At 33.5% G+C, this 22,076-nt stretch overlaps 1 protein-coding gene across 4 annotated transcripts in view; it reads right to left on the bottom strand.

Annotated features, from left to right (window-relative positions):
* The window catches only part of FER (FER tyrosine kinase), a 382,557-nt gene that overhangs the window by 288,994 nt on the left and 71,487 nt on the right, over positions 1-22,076 (bottom strand). For all 4 annotated transcript variants that reach the window (XM_012790246.3, XM_012790244.3, XM_012790243.3 and 1 more), the window contains 2 exons: positions 19,111-19,284; positions 17,610-17,709 (listed from right to left, as the gene is read on the bottom strand). In XM_012790246.3, the coding sequence (XP_012645700.1) occupies positions 17,610-17,709; positions 19,111-19,284 (274 nt within the window). The remainder of the gene's footprint in view (positions 1-17,609; positions 17,710-19,110; positions 19,285-22,076) is intronic.

Genomic DNA, 22,076 nt, shown 5'->3' with positions numbered 1-22,076 from the left:
TATATATATATATACTTCTTGCAGAAATACATTTCATTAAAAGTCCTCAGGAGTCAATGCAATTGACATATCATTGGCCAACCCCACAGCCTTCCTCTAAAAATGGCCACCACCTTCTCTCCCCATATGTCAGGAGAAGATGCCTGTATAAAGCTCCCAACCAAGATCCAAGGTGCATACCTGACCATATAGGAACCAAGTTTTGGCTATAAGCTAAGTCATATTAATTCCTGAATAAGTGTAAAAGTTCACTAATTCCTGCTAAAAAATCTGCCAGAGCAGCACTGGTACTGCCCATTCTGGGTCTATTTGAAGGTTTTAGGGTTCTTTGTTTTTGTTTTTACTTCGCCATTTTTTTAAAGCTAGTTTAAGTTTCTGTTACTTGAAATTGAACAAGTTCTGACAATAGCAGTTCAAAAGGTCATGTACAATTATTCTGATAAATTAATTCCAAGTAATAGACATTTTCTACAGTCCACATGTTCATAATAAGAAAATAAAACAAGCACAAGAATATTTAAGTATTGTATTCTAATGTGTTAATTTTTATTCTCAGTTCAAAAGGTATAACTAATCAATCCACTGAATTCCATATTTGTCACATTTTTTTAAAACTATTGCTTTTTTATGAACTCTATTATTCCTAATTAATTCCTTAAATTTTTTAGTCTAACTTCAGGAGATAATCTTTCCACACAACATTTTCATGGAGACATTTAAACCACCCATCTGTCCTCCTAGTTGCACAGATTTTTAAACCACACACCACCCATCTGTCTTTCTAACTGGTGCAGAACAATTCACTAAATACACAACGTTCAGCTCACTAAGACTTTATGATCCAAGATAACACACTAGAACAGAATTTCCAAGATACCTTTTTTCTTTATCAAATCTATGTATCTCAAACAACCTGAAGAAAACGATTATAGCCAAAATCTAATTACCAACAACTTATCAATGGTCATTAAAAATATCTAAAAAAATATCTAAAAAAATTTAATGGCTTTGAAAACATACAATGTAGAATCCATTGCACTGAAATAAAATAATAATGAATTCTTCAAAACCACCTCAGGTTTAAAACTGAATTTGAGGTTATGTTTTAACAGGTTTTTGGGAAGACAACTCTACAGCTCACATACATTTCTGAATTTGGTTATAAGGCATATGATTGCATGCACACTATCTGTCAATCTACCGATCTAACTTTATCTCCTTCCCTTGTAGGGAAGAGCAAACAGTTTTAAAAACACGTTCATTTGCCATGATTTGGAAAGGTATTTTATTGTACTTTCTCTTGATTTGTTTTTTAAAATAAATCTTTAGGGTACCACAGAGACTATATAAGTAAATTCCAGAAATGTTAATAATATGTGAAAGCCAATGTTGAAAATAAAATTTTTAAGATTCCTTTTACTTAAAGAAGTTATTGCAATAAACATGATTCTTGCCATCTTATCAATTTGGTTCAGAATGTCAGATCACTAGTATACTTTCTTAACTTTTAAATAACTACATATCAGTTTAAAATTAATGTGAAGTACACAGAGGGAATAAATTCTTGTTGACAGAACATAAAGTCATATCTCTGCTATACTTTGGGCTTTTTTGTTGTTGTTATTGTTGTTTTTTGAAACAATGAGCCGTGCTGATGAGGGCATAGAGTTGTTCTACATGTCAAATAACAGGGAGGAAAACATCCAATTTTCCTCCTCCACATACAAAAATTCATGAGAAGATTGAATTATAATTCTTTTGCCACCACTTGTTGACAAATCTGTTTAATGTTTTGTATTATAATATTGTAATAAAAGAGTGTATAAACAACATGTCATCACATAAACAATATTCTGAAACTAACAGAACTCAATTATGTAAGTTTGACATTTACAAGAGACAAGCTAGACTACTCATTAAGCCAGTCTTGAAAGTCAAGTGTTTTTTATTATAAATTTCCAGAGTGCTTACCATTTGTTATATATTATGGTAGAAAGCCTATTGATAATAACTAAGTGATTATTTTCCAAAAATAAAGCATGGACTAGTAGATTCTGCTTTGATTTGGATAACTAAACATTCTACCACTTTACTTTCTTTCCAAACATTAATCCTTAACTTCAAAATTTTTACTTATTACTCTAAAATTCCTAGCCTAGGCACACTGAGTAAGAAGACAATAAACAGTAATTAATCTTAACTTGTAAGTTACTTAGGCCAAATGCACACACATGTTTTTTCACATGGAAGTTATATTCAAGCATAATACATGTGAACAATCAATGAGCTACCTATTTTACTTAGTGTGGTTCTGACAGAAATAATGTTAAGAAGTCAGTTTTGGGCTGGGTGCAGTGGCTCACACCTGTAATCCTAGCACTCTGGGAGGCTGAGGCGGGTGGATCGCTTGAGGAGTTCGAAACCAGCCTAAGCGAGACCCCGTCTCTACTAAAAATAGAAAGAAATTAATTGACCAACTAAAATATATATATACAAAAATTAGCTGGGCATGGTGGTGCATGCTTGCAGTCCCAGCTACTCGGGAGACTGAGGCAGAAGGATTGCCTGAGCCCAGGAGATTGAGGTTGCTGTGAGCTAGGCTGATGTCAGGGAACTCACTCTAGCCTGGGCCACAAAGTCAGACTCTGTCTCAAAAAAAAAGAGTCAGTTTTGGTCTCAGCTTCTCTTTCGATTAGCTGTGTAGCCCCAAGCAAGTATTTAATCTAAATTTTAGTTTCTAATTTTTAAATGTGGAAGTTATCTGCCCTTCCTAATTCATTGGTTATGATGGAGGTTAAATGGCAGAAAATCATCAAAATGCAGTTAATAGCAAAAGGCTAAGTTAAGCACAGAATCTGGAGAGCCAAAAAAACCCTTCTCTTCATATATTCCTAAAAAAGCATTAAAAATACAATTGGCATATCCATACTTCGCCACTTTTAATAAATTTCCTGGTATAAGATACTTTGATTTATCAAAAAGTATTTATTAAACATTTATTTTGGGTTTTAAACTGTTCAGAGAACTGAAATTATGCTATTTTATTTAAAAATTCAATAATTTCAAAGAGTAAGCTCTCCAATTCTGTGTAATATTATTTCTTTGCAACAGTGATTGCTAGATTCCACTGACCCATGGTCTTTTAATAACCTGTAAATTGAAAGACATACCAAGTCTAAATCTATATTCTATAATGTAATGAAACTGTGAATGAAGGAAGTCTGGGTAGCTGGGATAATGCTAGTAGAATAATTCTGAATCTCCCACATATCATACAAAAATATAATAAAGAACAACAACAACAAAAAAAAAAACACCCACACCCTCAGCGTAACTATTTAGTAACATGCAGAGAAAGTCCAAATTTTAAGTTGGCTGTGAGTAGAAAAATAAAAACCAAATCTCTACAAATGGTCTCTCACACTCCCACTGCTAGCCTTCATGAAGACCAAGGGCTATTCTGGGGTAAAAATGCACTAAAGGAAGAAGAGAAGAGACAGCATCATGCTTAAGACTGATCTAAAACAACTATCAGAAAAAGAAGGTCCACTCTACATGTGAAAATACTGAAAAAGTGTAGTGGTAGATCACAATGACAACAGAAAAGGGACTTGGAAGCTTACACGAACGTCAAGAGAAGCAATCTTAGGTTACACTTCAGAGAGAGAAATGATTACAATGAAAAAATCTTGGAAACTAAGAAAGGAAAAAAGAAGCAAGAATAGAAACTCTAAAATCCTGCAGAAAATAAAATGAAACTAAAAAAATAAATAAACCCTCATTAAGTATCATGAAGGTTATAAGATTTTTAACACACCTGCAAGCTAACCAGTCTGCCTGCCACAGTTAAAGGGATGCTAACAGAAGACATAAGATTCCTGGGACAAAGAATAACAATAGTTTACTACTCAGAACAATAGTAACTGGAGTATCAACACTTGTGGAAAAAAAAAACATGAACAAAGTCACATGACAATTGACACTAGTAGAAAATATTTGCACCATACATAACAGATAAAGAGCTATTAATTGTAATATATAAAGAACCATTAAAAGTTTAAGAAAAAAATACCAAAAACTCAATAGAAAAAAATGGGCAAAAGACAATTCATTAAATATATATATATATTTCATAAAATTCCAGCTTATAGATAGCTGTCTTATTGTTTTTAATAGCTACACAGCACTTCAATACAAAATTATTCAAGCACTTTCTTACATATGAACATAAAGCTTATTTCTAATTTTTCCAATTATATACACCGCTACCCTAAATAACATTGTGCATATGGTTGTGGTTTGGGGTGTGTATGTGTATATGTGTATGTGTGTGTGTGAGTGACTGGAGAAATACCTTAAACATAAATTTCTAGAAATGTGATTGATACATATACACACATACATATCTGTGTATACATATATATATATATACACACATATATGTATATTATTTTTTTGAGATAGGGCTGGGAAATAGTAGCTTCATCATAGCTTACTGCAACCTCCAACTCCAGGACTCAAGTGATCCTCCTGCCTCAGCCTCTCAAGTAGCTGGGACTATAGGCACACACCACCATGCCCAGCTAATTTCTCTTATTTTTTATAGAGACAGGGTCTCACTATGTTGCCCAGGCTGGTCCCAAATTCCTCACCTCACGTAACCCTCCCACCTCAGCTTCCAGAAGTGCTGGGATTATAAGAATGAGCCAGCACATTCAGCCAAAAAAAAAAAAAATTTATATACATACATACATATATATATATACATATATATATATTTTTAAATGGCTATTAAACATATTGAAAAATGGTCAACCTCACTCCCTCACCTACCAAATTGAGAGGTTTTGATGAGGTTGTGGAGAAACAAACATGCTTATACATTTCTGGTGGGAATACAAATTGGCATAATCCTTACGGAAGGAAATTTGGCAATATCTAACAAAATCACATGTATATTTACCTTTTCTAATGCAGCAATCACACTTCTAGGAATTTATGTTTAAGATATTCCTCCAGTATCTCTCTCTCTCTCTCTCTCACACACACACACACACACACACACACACACACACACACACACCCCGCCACTTGTACAATGTTAAGGTAGCAGTGTACATAACTGGAAAAAGTAGAAATAAGCTTCATGTCCATATATAAGAAAGTGCTTGAATAATTTTACAATGAAGCTATGCAGCTATTAAAAAAAATAAGAAAGCTATCTACAAACTGGAATTTTATTATTTTCAGGATACACTGTCAAATATAAAAGAAAGTAAAAAAAATATTGTAGTATGGCAGTTTTTGTATGACAAAGGGAAATAAAGAAGATGAAGTTCTCTTAAGTATATATAGTTTTGTATACTTCTGACTTTTGGAATCACTAAAGTTTCACATAAACTTTATAAATAAATAAGCAAGCAATAAATAAATAAATAAGCAAGCAATAAATAAAACAAGCATAAATAAATAAACAAGCAAAATCACCAAGGATAAGAGAGGGGGGAAAATTAAAATGGGATACAACATAAACAAATGAACCAAACTGTATTTCCCATGAATAACATAAGTAAAAGGAGTGGAGAAGAAAGAACTAATTTAACTAACTTTGGAAAATAGTATGTACTACAATAGAAAACTCACAAAAAAGAAAAACTCTCAACAGATACCAAACTGTAGTTTGTAAGTTTCATTTTTTAGAGGCATAAGTTATCAAAGCTATAATTATTTTCTGTGTATTCTAGCACTGAACAAATAAGAAAATAAATTGTGAATAACAAAAGCCAGGTTTCTCACTGTAAGAGAAAGAGGTTGCAAATATGTAAACAAGAAAAGATGAAATGAATTTTATGGTGTTGGATTACAACTGGAAATATCAACCCTTCAGTTTTAGTATAGATAGATCAACAGATACAGATAAAGGCATATATAGAAGAGAGAGTGTGTGTGTTTGTGTGGCTGTGTGTCTTTCTTTATTTCTTATCTCTGTCCACTCAGAGGACCTGGAACAAAGATACTCCAGTAGCAATCAGCACACCAGGACCCAGATATTGTTTTCTAAATATAATTCTCCCCTAAAATGAACTAGGGTTCGTTAGAGAAATGGAACCTAAAGTAGGAAAAGTATAAGATGAGCCAAAAATAAGAAGCACTCAACAAATGACAGGAATATGTCCAAAGGACAGAGGAGCTATTAATAGTTTGAAGTGGCTCCCACTGGCCACATCTGAGCATGATAGTATATAATAAAAGTATAGTATCAATAAAAATAAGAATTCAGGGGTTCACACTAATATAGCAAATTGATAGTTAAATTTTAAAAATAAATGGAAGAGAGGGAAAAGCCCTTCCTTATATTAAAAACAAATTTATAAATACAAAAAGAATTACAGAATTAGAAAATTAGCATTTTGCAATTGTCATAATAACAATGATTTAGGCAAGAACCATCAATAGATGTGAAAACTAGTGGGTGAAAGTTTGAGGAGTAATACCATATTTACACAGTGCCAAAGTTTCCCCTACAAGATATTTATTAACTACAAAGGAAAATGAAATTGTAACTTTACTGTGGAGAAAACAGGCAGACCACCTTAACAAAACAATCAAATTAACATCCAGTAATGGGACAGACTGGCATCATGTACCTGATATAATGGACTGAGAAGAATAGAACATCATTTCTATTGTGCATAATATTTATAAATTTTATTGTACATAAAGACTATGCACAAAAACAAAGGAATACTCTTCAAAATAATTGTACTGTCCCCTTCAAAAATATCAATGTTTTATGAATCATAAACAAAAACTATTAATTGTTCCAATGTAAAGGAGACTAAAAAGGCAGGATGATTGAATAAATGTATATGTATGTACACACATGCATGCAAACATATATATGTATCACATACAGAGGGAAAAGTATAAAGCAAATATGGTAAAATACGAACATTTGGAAAATATGGGTGAAGGGTATATGGAAATTCTTGGTACTATTCCTTCAACATTTCTGTAGAAAAAACGATCCTAAAATTTATATGGAACCAAGAAAGAGCCTGAATAGCCTAAGCAATCATAACCAAAAAGAACAAATTTGGAGTATCATATGACCTGACTGCAAATTACACCACAAGACTATAGTAACCAAAATAGCATGGTCTTGGTATAAAAATAGGCATACAGATCACTGGAACAGAATAGAAAACCCAGAAATAAAGCCACTTACCTACAACCAATTGATCTTCAAAGTTGATAAAAATATACAATGGCAAAAAGATACCCTTTTCAATAAATGGTGCAGAGAAAATTAGATAGCCATATGTTGAAGAATGAGACTGGACCCATATCCATCACCATACACAAAAATTATTAATAACTCAAGATGGATTAAAGATTTAAATGTAACATTTGAAACTATAAAAATCTTATATGAAAAAATATGAAAAACTCTTCTGGACATTGGCCTAGGTGAAGAATTCCTGACTAAGACTGAAAAAGCAAATGCAACAAAAATAAAAATAGACAAATAGGACTTAATTATAACTAAAAAGCTTCTGCACAGCAAAAGAAGTAATCAACAGAGTAAAGAGACAACCTACAGAAGGGGAGAAAAATATTTACAAACTACGTATCCAACAATGGAATAATATCCCGAATCTATAAGGAACTCAAACATCACAACAAAAATAAAACAAATAACCCCACCCAAAAGTGGGCAACAGGCATGAACAAACATTTTTCAAAGGAAGACATACAAGCAGCCAACAAATATGTTAAAAATGCTCAACATCACTAATCATCAGACAAATGCAAATTAAAACCACAAGGAGATGCCATCTTATACCAGTCAGAACTTATTATTAAAAAGTCAAAAAAACAACAGATGTTAGCAAGGATGTGGAGAAAAGAGAACATTTATACATTGTTGGTGGGAATGTAAATTAATACAACCTCTATGGAAAATAGTGTGGAGATTTCTCAAAGAGCTAAAAATAGATCTACCATTCAATGCAGCAATCCCACAAATAAGTATCTACCCAAAGGAAAACAAATCATTATATTAAAAAAGATACCTGTTCTCATATGTTTATCTCAGTACTATTCACAATAGCAAAGTCATGGAACTAACCTACATGTCAATCAACAGATGACTAGATAGAGAAAATGTGATACACACACACACACACACACACACACACACACACACACATGCACAATGGAAAACTACTCATCCAAAAACAAACAAAAAAAAAGAATGAAATAATTCTTGCAGCAACACGGATAGAACTGGAGGCCATTATCCTAAATGGAATGTCTCAGAATCAGAAAGTCAAATACTGCATGTTCTCAAAAGTAGGAGTTAAACAATTGGTACAAATTTACATACAGCATGGAATAACAGACATTGGAGACTAAAATGGGGGAAGGTAGGTGGAGGGTAAGAGATTAAAAATTATTTATTGGGTTCAATATGCTCTATTCGTGTGATAGACAGGTACACTAAAAGACTAGACTTTACCACTAGGCTATATAACTATGTAACAAATCTGCACTTGTACCCTCTAAATCAATAAAGAATAATTTTATAAAGAAGGCTGTGTTGTGCCTATAGCACCACTGGTTTTGAATTCAATGTTAATTGACAGCATATGTTAAGTAAGATGTCTTTAAATGGAAACATATATAGGACAAAGTTATATATTGATGAGTTGCTAAAATGTTGTGCCCTTGCTTGCAGAAATCAAACCCTTTAGGTCCCCTAGGAGCAATGATTCAGTACTCTCTAATGCAGTGTTCACAATGACTTTGTGGAACTATTATGATTAACAAGAATCAACTGTATTTGACCACTTCCCACCACTTCTCCTCCTACCACCCAGGTCGAAGCCAGCATGACTCTTTGATTGGATTACTGCAATAACTCCAAAGTAACTTGTCTCCTTACTTCTGTCTTTCCCCTACTCCTTAAACTATTCTCAACAAGGCTACAATAATTATCCTGTTAAAATGTAAGTTAGTTCAGGTCATTCCTCTGCTCAGAAGGTGCCAATGGTTTCTCATGTCAGAGTAAAAGGCGAAGTGTTTTAAAAGAAATACCAGGATCCTACATAACCTGTATCTCCTATGCCACTCACCATCATTCTCCCTCACTCATCTCAAATCTCCATACCTCTCCCTTATCAACTCAGTTCCAGCCATACAGGCATCTGTGCTGCTCCTCAAATGTGCCAGACATGATATGATCTCAGTGACTTTGCTTTGGGTATTCCATCTACCTGGTAATCACTTGGTTTACTCCCCTCACTTCCTGCACTCTTTATTTAAATGTTTCTTTCTCTATAAGGTATTACCTCATCATCCTCCTAACACCCTATCAAACTACCATGTTTCACTTTTCTCCATTGTATTTACCACTATTTTATACACTATATATTTCACTTACTTATTTTATTAATTAGCTATCTTCTGCTCTAAAATGTAAGCCTAATGGAAGCAGGGATTTTCATATGTTTTGTTATCTACAAAATCCCAAATTCAAAGAACAGTGCCTAGCACATAACAAGAACTCAATAAATAGTTCTTATATGCATGTATTGATATAGTTCTTATATGAAGAAAGAAAAGATATTTAGACAAATTTTTAAAAGAATGAAGTTTTAGACAGATTATAATTTTATCTGCTGCCATGTAGATCATGCTGTTTATATTACCAATATTGTCTTCTGCTGTTTATATATATTTTTAGTAATGAAGTCCAAAACTATTATTGCTAAGGAGCTTACTTACAGAGAAGAAAATCAGCAAAAGGATATAACTTCTCTTAATCTCTATGTATATAGAACTTAGCTTTTTTTATTTAACAAAATTAACCAAAGCTGGGACAAATCAAATTATTGGGCTTTTACTTTATTTTTAGGAAGTTATATGAAGAATATAAATGAATCATGTAGCATATTTCCTCCCACATAATATTTTAGCATCTAATGAGAATATTATAACTGTCACTCCAATTTCTGCACAGCTTTAATCCAATGAAATTGGATTAATAACTAGGAGTTCCATTACTCTTAATGACTTTGGAAAGTTCCTACCATATTAAGCTCCATGCAATGAAAAGCATTCATGCCGTTAAGTTAGCCGCTGATATATCATGTGTTAATGAGTATATTTTTAAAAAGGCAAAAATCTCTCATTTTGAGGTCACTTCAATAGAAATGATGATCAACAACCACAGCTTCCACTCTACTTTAGTCTTTAGCAACTATTGTTTAAGTGACAGATAAACTCTAATTCCAGAATATTTTCTAGAGGACTTTCATACATCACCCATACACAATTTTGATATTTAACTATCTTCAAGATATACAGATTATTGAATAAGAAAGCCAGATGCCATTTGTGGTGAACTCAAACAGAAGATATCAACTAAAAGAGCTTTTAAAAAGTCTGATTCATTTTTTAAAATTTGGATTTATTTAAACATAAATTTAACCATCTGTCTTAAGGCTGGACTCATTTCAAACTGGTTTTCATAATTAAAGTACTCTAAAGAGACAACTCAAAAAAATCTAATCAATTTTAATTGGCTATAAAATATCACAGAACTACTCATAATGCACAAACAGGCAATTTAAGAAAATCTACTTCCCAATTACAGAAAAATTTACTTTTGAAAGAAACTGGAAGCTACTCCCTACAGTTCTAGCAATAGGTACCCTCTTACTTTGTCTGCTTAGGGTAAGTGAGGGCTTATAAATTATCAGGGGGTTTACCAATCTCTTAGCACTCTTTTTTTGTTTCTCGTGAAAGAATAATGAGGAAGACAGTTTGTTTTCCCATTCTTGTTATAAAAGAGGGTAAAGAGAGTGCTCCTTTTCAAGCTTACCTAGACTGTCATGGCATGTGTAATGTGAAGATGTTCCTTCTGTTTTGTTTCTTTCTCCTGAATATGATGTGTGATAAAGCAGAAGCATTCAGACTACTATTCATTAAGCAAAATGACCCACAAATATTATTGTGGGTATTTTAAGGCTTGGTAAACATGAAACACTAACATAATTCTACCTATACAGAATCAATCAGGTAGGCTATATAAAAATATATAAGAGGCAGGTTTTTTTAACACCTCTTTCACCATATTTCAGTATATCTTCAAGTAAAATACATTTCAAAGTAAAGTCATATTTAAAATCTTTAAATTCAATGCCATATAATTTAATATGGTATTGTTTAAATTTTATAAAATTAGCATGTATCACATTTACTCTTAAAAGTTTTTTCACTTTAGAAAAAAGTGCTACATGGTATATGCATAAAGACCTGTGTGTAGATATATAGGCAAAGATGATGTATATTATAAACAAGTGGGAGAAATAGTGAGACCAAAATATCCCAAATTAATAAACTAATATAACTGTCAGAACTAATGAGGAAGGAAGATGAAGTCCACAAAGACTCTAAAACTTAGGTGAATGTGTTTTGGCTTTCCATTATCACTAACAAAGCTTGATTTAATTCATGTGCTTCACAGGAAGAAACTAAACTAACAAGGCCATGGACACTGAAATCAGAAAGACTTGGTTTCAACTATTTCTTTATTCTCCCCATTATGTACTTAAAATCTGTGTGTCTATAATAAATTTCCAGAGAAACTATCTAGCATTATAAGTGGCCATTATTAATTTTTTGAAGACTGATATATAACAATATAATAAAATCAGTATTAGTTTCATTTGATCCACCCTAAATAAAGTGAGAATAACTGTAATGAGCAGACTACACAGATATTCTTTGCAGTATTTCATAAGAAATCCCTAGCCAAGAAAATAAGATTAAAAAGTAAACCATGAAATAGCTCATGCCTATAATCCCAGTGATGAAAGAGACTGGGTAGATTTTCCTAGTTCTTTGAATGCCTGATAACTTTTGATGGGATGCCAGATGTGAATTTTGAATTTGTATAGACTGGGTTTCCTTAACATTTTTAAAGCTAGAAGACTTCGCGTCAAAGGAGAAAATGTAGAACATTGCCTTGATTCACAGTAGAGAGAAGAATGATAAATTTTTGTTCATGAATTCATTGAAGTTTAAAAATTATGTTATTAGTGCCTTTATGAGATAGTTTTTTCCCTTAAAATTCATGATGATTCTCTACTTTTTCTGGTTTCTATGTTTCTTCCCTCAACCCTCCTCTGTTTTTCCCAGTCATCCTTTAGGCATTTTACAATTGATCTGCTGGGTGTTAATGTAACAATTGTTATCAGCAAGGAAGGAACATCAATGGATCCAAACCACTAGATGGAGGGTTGTTGGGGGTCAGGGTATTTATACATGCCATTCTCTCTCTCCAGAATTCCTTACTACCATGTTTCCCCGAAAATAGGACCTACCCATAAAATAAGCCTTAGCAAGATTTCTAAGCACTTACACAATATAAGCCCTACCCCGAAAATAAGACCTAGTGGTGGGCGTGGCTACGCAGCATAGCTGCACAACCCATGCATTTTGTTGCAGAGCGGTAAAGAAGGGAGCAGACCTTCTCCTCTGCCCCATCGTGACAGCTACTATCCCAGAGGTGACCGGAAAGGTGGAGGCAGCCCCACCAACAAGGTCAGCTCCCCCTGTCAGTTCCCCGCCATCCTGTGCGTGCTGCACGCTGAGGCTTTGAGGGGAAAGTCTTCTCAGTGGAGCGGGAGGCTCTGCTTTAGGTATTATGTGTCCCCAGGGGGGGGAAGGAAAGCTGTGGTGGCCATTTTACTATGATGATGTTCCAGAAGAAGACAACTTAATTATATTTGAATAAATGTAGATTGTTGTACCATATTTAAAAACAATAACACATCCCCTGAAAATAAGCCCTATGGTGTCTTCTTGAGGAAAAATAAATATAAGACCCTGTCTTATATTTTGGGAAACACAGTAATTACATGGGGTAAAAGTACCTTCACAGTGAAGAGATCTGGTAGTCACCAACTGACTTAAGTGATTAAACTTGACTGAGCACTAAGAGTGAGACAACCTACTTTATGTGCTTCCTCATAGGATGTACAACTATGAAGTGTCCTTGCCAAAAATGTTTAAACTGAATCTAATCAAGCCTCTAGACCTATCCTTACATTTACGAGGAAAAAGGAAGGGACAGACTAAGGACAAGTTAAACAGCAGTATAAGGAAGCAATCAGACAAATCTAGAATATGAAAAATTTTACACAAAAACTCTCCTGGTCTCTTAATAAACATAATGAATAAAAAGTAGGGGAAAACATTATGATAAGAGACTAAAGAGACACAACAATCAAATGTGGCATGTTTGACTTGATCAGATCCTGCTTCAAAGCAACAACAACAAAGACAATGAAGAGAAAAAAATAGCTATAAAAGACGTTATGAGGACAATTGGGGAGATGAGAATATTAGATGATAATAAGGAATACTGTTAGTTTTCTTAGATGTAGTAATAGCATTGTGGCTTCTTAGAAGAGTGTCTCTTTTCTTATAAAATGCATAGTTAAGCATTTAAGGATCAAGAGTATAATGTCTGAAACCTACATTCAAATGGATCAGAGAGAGCCTGCCAATGTGGCAGAATGTTAACAGTTGTTGAATGTATGTGGCTAATATGAAAATTCACTGTACCATCCTTCTAACTTCTGTGGTCATTTAAAGTAAAAAAAAATCAGGGAAAAATAAAAATAAAATAATGGGCTGTTTGGTGGGAGCAGGTGGAGATGCTTTTTCTATCTGTGTAAATTACAGCTAGTCCTGATAAGGAAGTGGATTAATTACTTTTAGAACTTGGCATGGGGGATGGAGAAGGAGGATTTCCCTCAGTGGCTACTTTCTGCTTCCTGAGTTACTTACTCTTTTTCCCATCTGGTGTTTATAGGTACTTTCCATTCCCTTCTGCTACCTGAGCGCAGTCTTCCTGAATTAGCCTTAAGGCACCTAACTAACCTAACTTCCTCAATTCTTCTCTTTCTACCTGGGTTAACTTGATCCCTTTTAATTTTTAACTTCACATTGACCCAAGATTCTTTTCATTTTTGGCTCACCCCAAACCATTTTCTTCACCCAATTTGCGGGAGCCACAATCCTTTACCCATTGTTCTCAAGAATTTCTTCTTGTCACATCTTCTTACTCATTCTGAAGGTACAATTAGAGGCATTTGCATTTTTATTAAACCTAATAAAGGTGATTTTCTGTCTACAAGAGAAGAGGCACTGACATGGGCCATAAACAATTGTGCATGTACATGTGCTTGGCAGTGAGGTGATAGGAATTGGGGGAATACCTTTATCACCTGTGTACTTCTTTGTATCAAAGGATCTTTGTATCCAAAGTAAATGTTTGTTAATAAAGTGAAGGGAAAAAAAAGAAACATCACTAAATTATTAACTTCAGTTCAATATGCTAAACTTATTTTGGTTGTTCTTAGCATAAATTATAAGTAATAATCAACAGACTAAAGTCCAAATTAGTCCAAGTCTATTTAAAACTATAAATATTTGCTCCTTCAACATGGCATACAACAAAGCAATTGTAATATTTAAAGTCTATTACAAAAAAAATTAATTAAAATGATGCTCCATTCATACTGCAGAAGAGTGTTATATTTTACATAACAATGAACGTAAATTAGTATTCCTTTGGATATACATTTTAACATTCAAATTTTTAAATATTTAGTATAATCCACATGGCAGGGGTCAGGAATTTAGAATTTCAACATTAACCCAGCCTTTCTGCTGATCTACTACCACTGCTGAGCCCCTAGTTGTAAAAACTGAGCCCTTGATTCCAAACCCATTTCTTGATCAAATCCAGAATTTATCCTTTACTACAGGAATTGTTTCCAGGCCTTGTCTCCTGAAGTCCTTGTCTTCTCCAGGTGGATGTTCTAGGTCAAAAGGGGGTTTTAAATAGCTTTCCCAAGACCCTATAACATTTAAAGTAATGACTCTGGATGCCAGACCCACATCTGTAATCGACTCTTAGCCCCCAGCAGCCTAGGGCTCATTCCAGAAATGCCCAAGTCTAGCCCATGTGGCTGAACTAAGATTCTGACATAAAGTCTATAAATGTTGGAAAAATTTGCCATCATAGCTCATCATCCTTACAAAGAGTAAATAACTTCACAAAAAGAACTTTTATCTCCTTAAAACAGAAATAGTTTGAAAACAGAAACAAATTTTTCAAAAATAAAATTTTATACTCTTTTAGTTTACTTGATTATAAAAGAAAAATTTGCATGTCTCCTGTGAAACAGCACTTACTTAAAAAATAACTGTTTTGTAGGATTTAATGGGAGAAATCAAATTCTTGAAAAGAGAAAAATACTATCTTGAGAAGATACTACATTATCACTAATACCTTCAGAAATACAAATGTACACAAGGTCACATACTTTAACAAAGGGGATTCAGTCAAATAATTCACTTCTTAAAATCAATTAAAAGCATGGTCTTCAGATTCTCTCAGTACTTTCCTACTATTGATATAACACTAAATACTGTTTCATCTGGATCAAAAGTAATAAAGAACAATGATTACCTATGAATAATTTTTTATAATGTAAACATTAGTAAAAAGAACTACTGAAAACTTTATTATGGCATGAGAATTGATTTTATTTTTAAAACAAAAATAAACTATATCATTAAAAATAGTTATCAATGACTTAAGAGTAATTACATATTTCTTTTTCTTACTAAGCATTCTCCAAAGGTACAAACCCAATGTAAAATACATAGCATAGTTGCATTATAATAAAATTAAGTCATCACTTGCTTTGTGCCAAGTTAGATATGTATATTTACAATATGATTTAATTAACCTAAGAATGCTAGGAAAGCATGAAGTAATGAACTTTACAAAATTAACTATTTAACAGATTAAGAAATAATGCTTTATATGAAACTACTTTTAAACTACTTTTGATGGTTTAGCAGGGGATCCCTTATATGAAAAACTAAATTTTGAAACAGGGTGAAACTTGGAGTCCTCAAGTTAGAGTGTCAACTAGACTGTAAACTCCTTGAATTCCCGGGAAATATTGTTTTGAGTCTCAAAAACTTAGAAAGCTCAGTAAATGTTTCTTGATTATCTAAAGTGCTCTTAAAATAAAGAAATAATAATTAAGTATAGGAGTTTGAAAATCTATGAAATAATCATACAATGTTGGAACTTAAATCTAAGATTGTATGACTCCAAAGTCTATGATCTTTCCACTATGCCATTTTTATCATTAAAATAACTAAGATAATTTAATTACAAAAATATTTTAAAATATATATCTACATTAATGAACAAATGGTGATCTCAAAATATTGGCTGAGGTACATGAAAAATAAGCAAAATAAGTAAAAATGAGAAAACTGTGTACATGGATTGACCTTACCTAAAAAAGCAATAGAAACATTACAAGAAGCAGAAACATAAAGTAAAGGGGGGAGAAGGGTGACAGAGAGACATAAAGTAGGATGTTGGGGGGGAAATGGGAAGGAAGAAGATGAGGAGGGACAAAGAGAACAGGGAAAGAAAAGAAGCTAGGAGGAGAAAGAGAAAAAGGGTTTTGAAAAGGAGGGAGAAAGGAAGGGAGAAAGAGAAGGAGAACTGCATATAAATCAGTGTCACTTTTATTAGTCTATTGGAAATAACAATGATATTTTCATTGTGTAAGATACAGCCAAATGGAGGAGCTGTTTACTGATTTACTATGACAAATTAATAATAAATAATGTTTGAGAATATATAACAAATAAAAACAAAGAGAAAACATATTAATGAAAGAGAAAAGTAAATTTAAGAACCAAAGGAAGATAGAGTTTCCAATAAAGTTTTTATTTGGCTAGGAAGAAAATTAACAAAACAAAAAGAAAATTTTCCAACTTTGAAAAAATTTTTAAATATAAATATGAAGACTGTTGAGTCACATTTAAACATAAGGAAAATATTACCCAATTATAGGAAGAGCCAAAGAAGCTTCTGTTCATAAACTATTCTTAATCTCCACTAAAATCTAACATTTAATAATTTTATAAGTACTTATTAAGTAAAAAATTATATAAGTACTTAATAACAAACTATAACCATAAATCTCTGTTTACTACATAAATAATATCCTCCTTTTTCTATTTACTTCTCAAACTTCTTATGAAAATTTCAGGATAATATAGATACATAAAATTAAGCTACAAAGATAACATAATGCTATAAAATGATGTGGTTTTAATGACTTTTAAATACTATAAGTAAACAGATTTATAAAAAGGTTCCAAACAAATACAACCCTACTTTTCCTACTTAAGTACTTTGTAATTAAATAAGAAAATATGATGCTAGAGAGAAAATTTTAAACATTCCTTGTATTCTATTACAAACGCTACATAATTCCATTTAGTATGAACTATTCAAATATATGTTGAAAATTTAAAACAAAAAATTAGTAAGACTTTCTATACAGCTTGACAGTTTAGTCTACTTTGGTTTATTTTAAGATTTTTCAGATGTGAATTGCTCTAAATGGAATCATTCTACTGCTTAGAAAAATAACTTTCAAATGGTAAGAATAAAAATCACTTAAACAATTTTCATAATTTTACAATACCTTTTGCTAAAGCTTCTTTATATTTCTCTTTGGCAGAATTCATTTCTTTTATTAGTTGTCTATAGCTGGATTTTAATTTCTCCAATTCTGTCTTTGTAACCTGTCCAAGAAACAAAATGCTGAAAATTTATTAAATGTTTAAATTTACATTGTTTTTTTTTAATCCAGAGAGCTGACTAGAGGAATTTCAAGCACACCTTGTCCACTTAGAAGAACCAAAACAGTGTGTAGACTATCACACTTTGAATACATTATCCAAGAGGGAACATGGGAGTCCCACAGAGAAGCAACAGTAGGCACCAAAATCTAGGAAGGAGAGGGAAAACAGGCAGCCTACATGGCTGGGACTGGCCAGGAGTAAATCCCCAATACAGGAGTGAGTTTTGCAGTCCACTTTCCCACTGAGGAATCATACCTTAGGACCAAATGAGACACTATGAGAAAGAACTGCTCTAGGGACGTAACATGCATGGTTTTCATGCCCTTTCTGAAACTTAATTGGCCACATCAAGACATCATTCTTGATCCCAGCTCTTAACAAACTATGCACAGTCCTGAGAACCAACAGCACCAGTCTTAGGCATTAGGGGCACTCAGGCTGCTGCTTACAGAACTGGGCCATGAGCAGGGCCTGGGCTCCCACAACCTGGACTGAGAAGCATGTATGGCATGGGCTGCAGCTACCGGCACTGGAAGCAAGCACCAGCCATGGGGCTTAAGAAGGATGACAGATGCTATGGAGGCTCAGCCTTGAGCTGGGCAGGGGCTTCTACAGCCCAGGGCTGAGTTGCAAGCTAGGCACAAACCGCCAGGTCTAATGCAACAGCAGCCAGGTCAGCTGCAACAGGCAGGACAAGGCCTTGGTGGGACTGGGGCATGAAAGGAACAAAAGTCTCTCACATGCCAGCCAAGGCTGTGGCCAGGACGGGGCCACTGAGACCAGGCCCACACTGACTATGTGGATGATGGGTAAGAGTTCATGTTACTATTTTTTCTCCTTTTGTACATTTACAAATTTCCATAGTAAAAACAGTTTTTGAAAAGTTATTCACAAGAGAGAAACTCTAAATGTGAAGAAAACTTAGGAATACCTTAAGTAAGTTATTATTTTGTCTGTAGTTTCTTTTATCTATGAATAGTATTACATAATACAAATTCATTTTTTAAAAAAGGTAAACCATTTTTTAAAAGAGCTATTTAAGTAAATAAAGTATTTACTTAAGAGCTATTTAAGTAAATAAAAGACAAAAATTCTAAGTAATAAGAAAGCATTGGTTCATAGTTTAATTGGCAGTACTTTTTTCTTCCTTAGAAGTAAATAGACAATATATATCTTATAATCAATGTTTTATGTTCAATAAAATGTTATTTATTACAAACCCCAAACCTATTTCTTGTAAGGAAATGATGAGTAAACTATTTTTTAAGTCAAACAGGATAAAATATTTTGGTGCATTTAAAAAAGCAATTAAAGAAAGAATTTCATTATGGAAAGACTAACCTTGATCATCTCTGCCTCTATCTGCTGATGAACACCTATATAACTTTTCTTCACCTGCTGCTTGTCCTTGATCATCATGGTGAGCCTGTGTAAGGGTCCAGAGTTTAGGTCCTCTGCATGTGTCTTCATTATCCTACTAAGTTGCTCTGTCTGCTGAATCATGAGTAGCCAGGACTTAAAAAAAAAAAAAAAAAAAAAGAAAAAGAAAGAAAGAAAATTAGCATTTGTGTTAGAGATTAGAGGTTTCCATTTAGCTGTGGTTTAAGTGTTTGAAAATTTTAAATATTTAGTTTTATGTAAATTATTACATTAATATAAAAATAGCAGGTTTTTGGCCATTGTGCAATGAGCTATGACAGGTTTGTAGTAACATTTTCAACTTCAACTACAAATGCTTCAAATTTCAATAAACAGAGACTGTAGAATTTTAGGGAAAAGATTATGGGACTCTTTGAGAGTCCACACTTGCAGTCTTCATTTTATCATTTCTTCATTGTTTTCCAATACATTGTAATATTGTTCTGCCCACACCATTTTGATGTCCCAGTGGGGTCACCAATTCTTAAATTTCAAATGCAATAGACTTTCTGTCATCTTTACCCTAACATCACATCCCATTGACTTGATTCTTACTGAAACTGTCTTTTTGGGGGGCTTGCATGGCTTCCTATCTTATCTTTCAACATTCCTGGCTTGTTTCTAACATTTCCTACCTCAACCTGTGGTACCTGTTCTTCTTTTGCTGTCTGTATCTTAAATAGTGGTATTCTCTGGACTTCTATCTATAGCTCTCTTCTTTTCTTAGTAGGTACCATTAGATCCTAACAGTGTTTCCAGCACAATTCCCTAAGAGGCACAACATATTTCCTTAACAGCAGAGACACATAATAGTGGGGACTAAACAAGTGGGCCTGTGGACACTGCTGGAAAAAAAAAAAATTGTTATTGGTTAGACTTCCTAATGTATATTTACTGAGAAAAGTAACAAAAGAAAATTCTTCACTGTAGGTCTTCAAAATTCAATTCAGAAACAATTAACAGAGACCTATCATAGTCAGGGAGGATCTACATTAAATATACAAAACAAACAAAAAAAAACCCCAACATGGTATCAGATATGAACAAGAATAATTTTCTACTTTATTACTTTAGATCTGTAAATGAACAGAATTATTTTTTCTGTTAATATTCCAATATACTCCTAAATCAAAAACATCTAAATCAAAATTATAGTTTAAAACAAGCAAATTCTTAGAGTCCATATTTACCAGAGTCTAACTTGGTAATCTCGTTTTTGATACACTGCAAAACACTAGTTTTTCAAAAACAATAACCTTTGCGGGTATTTGTTTAGGGAGGGGGTTGTTGTGAAATGCTATCATGAAAACAGAACATGATATGCAGCCTATGAACCCATCGTATTTACTTTTAAATACAAAACTGTGACCACTGATATGATCTTAACATCACAAAGCAATTTAAAACTGATGTAGCCCTTCCTTTAAAATCTAAAATTTAACAAAGATGCAAAAAGAAAACTATACTACATGAACTAAAAACATCAACTAAATGGCCATTAATAACTTGTGTAGCTTTGCCATTTTTATCTAATATTTTCACTCCAGAAAAATATAACATTGGAAAAACATTCCTTGGCATGTGTAAGAATGTTAAGGCTATAAAAAAAAGTGAGATGAGTCAGTGTTCTTTTCTATCCTCAAAAAGTATTCTCTATATGCTTTGTAGCAATAAATTTCTGTGATTTTATGCGGGAGTCCTTACAGCCTAGGGGAAAAGACTTCTTAGAAGCCAACATTAAAGACCACAGTTAAGTTATATTGCCCTCCTTCTCCCAAAAGGGCATATCCTAGCCTAACAGACCTGTTCACTGTAGTCACTGCAGGAAGTTCAATGTCCCAAAGCACATATGATCACTCTGTCAACTCCACATTGCCCTCAATATCTCCTAATCCAACCAAGCTGCTATCTATAGAATCCTATATCCTCCAGAACTCTTGCTCTATGATTAGAAAAGTCGTCATATGCCTTATCAGAACTTTCCATTTATGTTCTAGCTTTAACAAAAACCTAGCTCTATCCCACTCCCAATGCCTGAATGCCCCTAATAAATATTCCCTCTCTTCTGGCAAAAGTCCCTGCTCTGTGAAGCTCAGCCTACCCTTCCCCACAAACAATCCATCAGCAAGTCTTTCAGATTCTATCTCCAAAGTTAACCACAAATCCACACACCTCTCTGCATCTCCACTGCCACTCCTTTTGAAGGTTACGATTATCTCTGGCTTAGACTATTACAAATGGTATACTCACATGCTATTTCTAATCCATTCCCCTTTAAATATCAAAAGAAATTATTAACATTGTCTTCCTTCAAACTTTACACTGGTTTTCCTTTGCATTTGAAGAAAAATCCAAACTCCTTTCTAAGAACTATAATGTCTCCCACTATCTGTACACTGTCTATCCTTCCAACCTCATGTTTTGACATTCTCCACCTAGCTAAACAAATTCTCGGAGCACTGTTCTTCCTTCAGTTTTCTGAACATATCAAGCTCTTCCTGAGGTGGGGAACCTGTGGCCTTCCAGATTCCCAAGTGCGGCCCCTCAACTGACTCCAAACTTCACAGAACAAATCCCTTTATTAAAAGAATTTGTTCTGTAAAATTTGGATTCAGTCAAAAGGCCTCACTAAAGGATCCAGGAGGCCACAAGGCTACAGGTTCTCCACAATCTCTTTCTGAAAGTTTTTTCTTCCTGGAAGCTCTTCCTCTCCTTCACATGACAGGAGCCATCTCTTCCTTTAGTAATCAGCTAAATTTCATGAATCCTTGTTATTCTCTCTCTTCTCTCTCTCTCAGCACTTAAAACAATCATTTATCTGTATGTGTTTTTTTTTTTTTTAATGTATCCTCAACTGGAATGGAACCTCCATGAAGGCAGTACCATGT

Source organism: Microcebus murinus, chromosome 11 (assembly GCF_040939455.1).
Source record: "Microcebus murinus isolate Inina chromosome 11, M.murinus_Inina_mat1.0, whole genome shotgun sequence".
In the NCBI taxonomy this organism is placed as follows: Eukaryota; Metazoa; Chordata; class Mammalia; order Primates; family Cheirogaleidae; genus Microcebus; species Microcebus murinus.
Note: the sequence above shows the minus strand (reverse complement) of the source record. Positions and strands in the feature narration are given on the sequence as shown.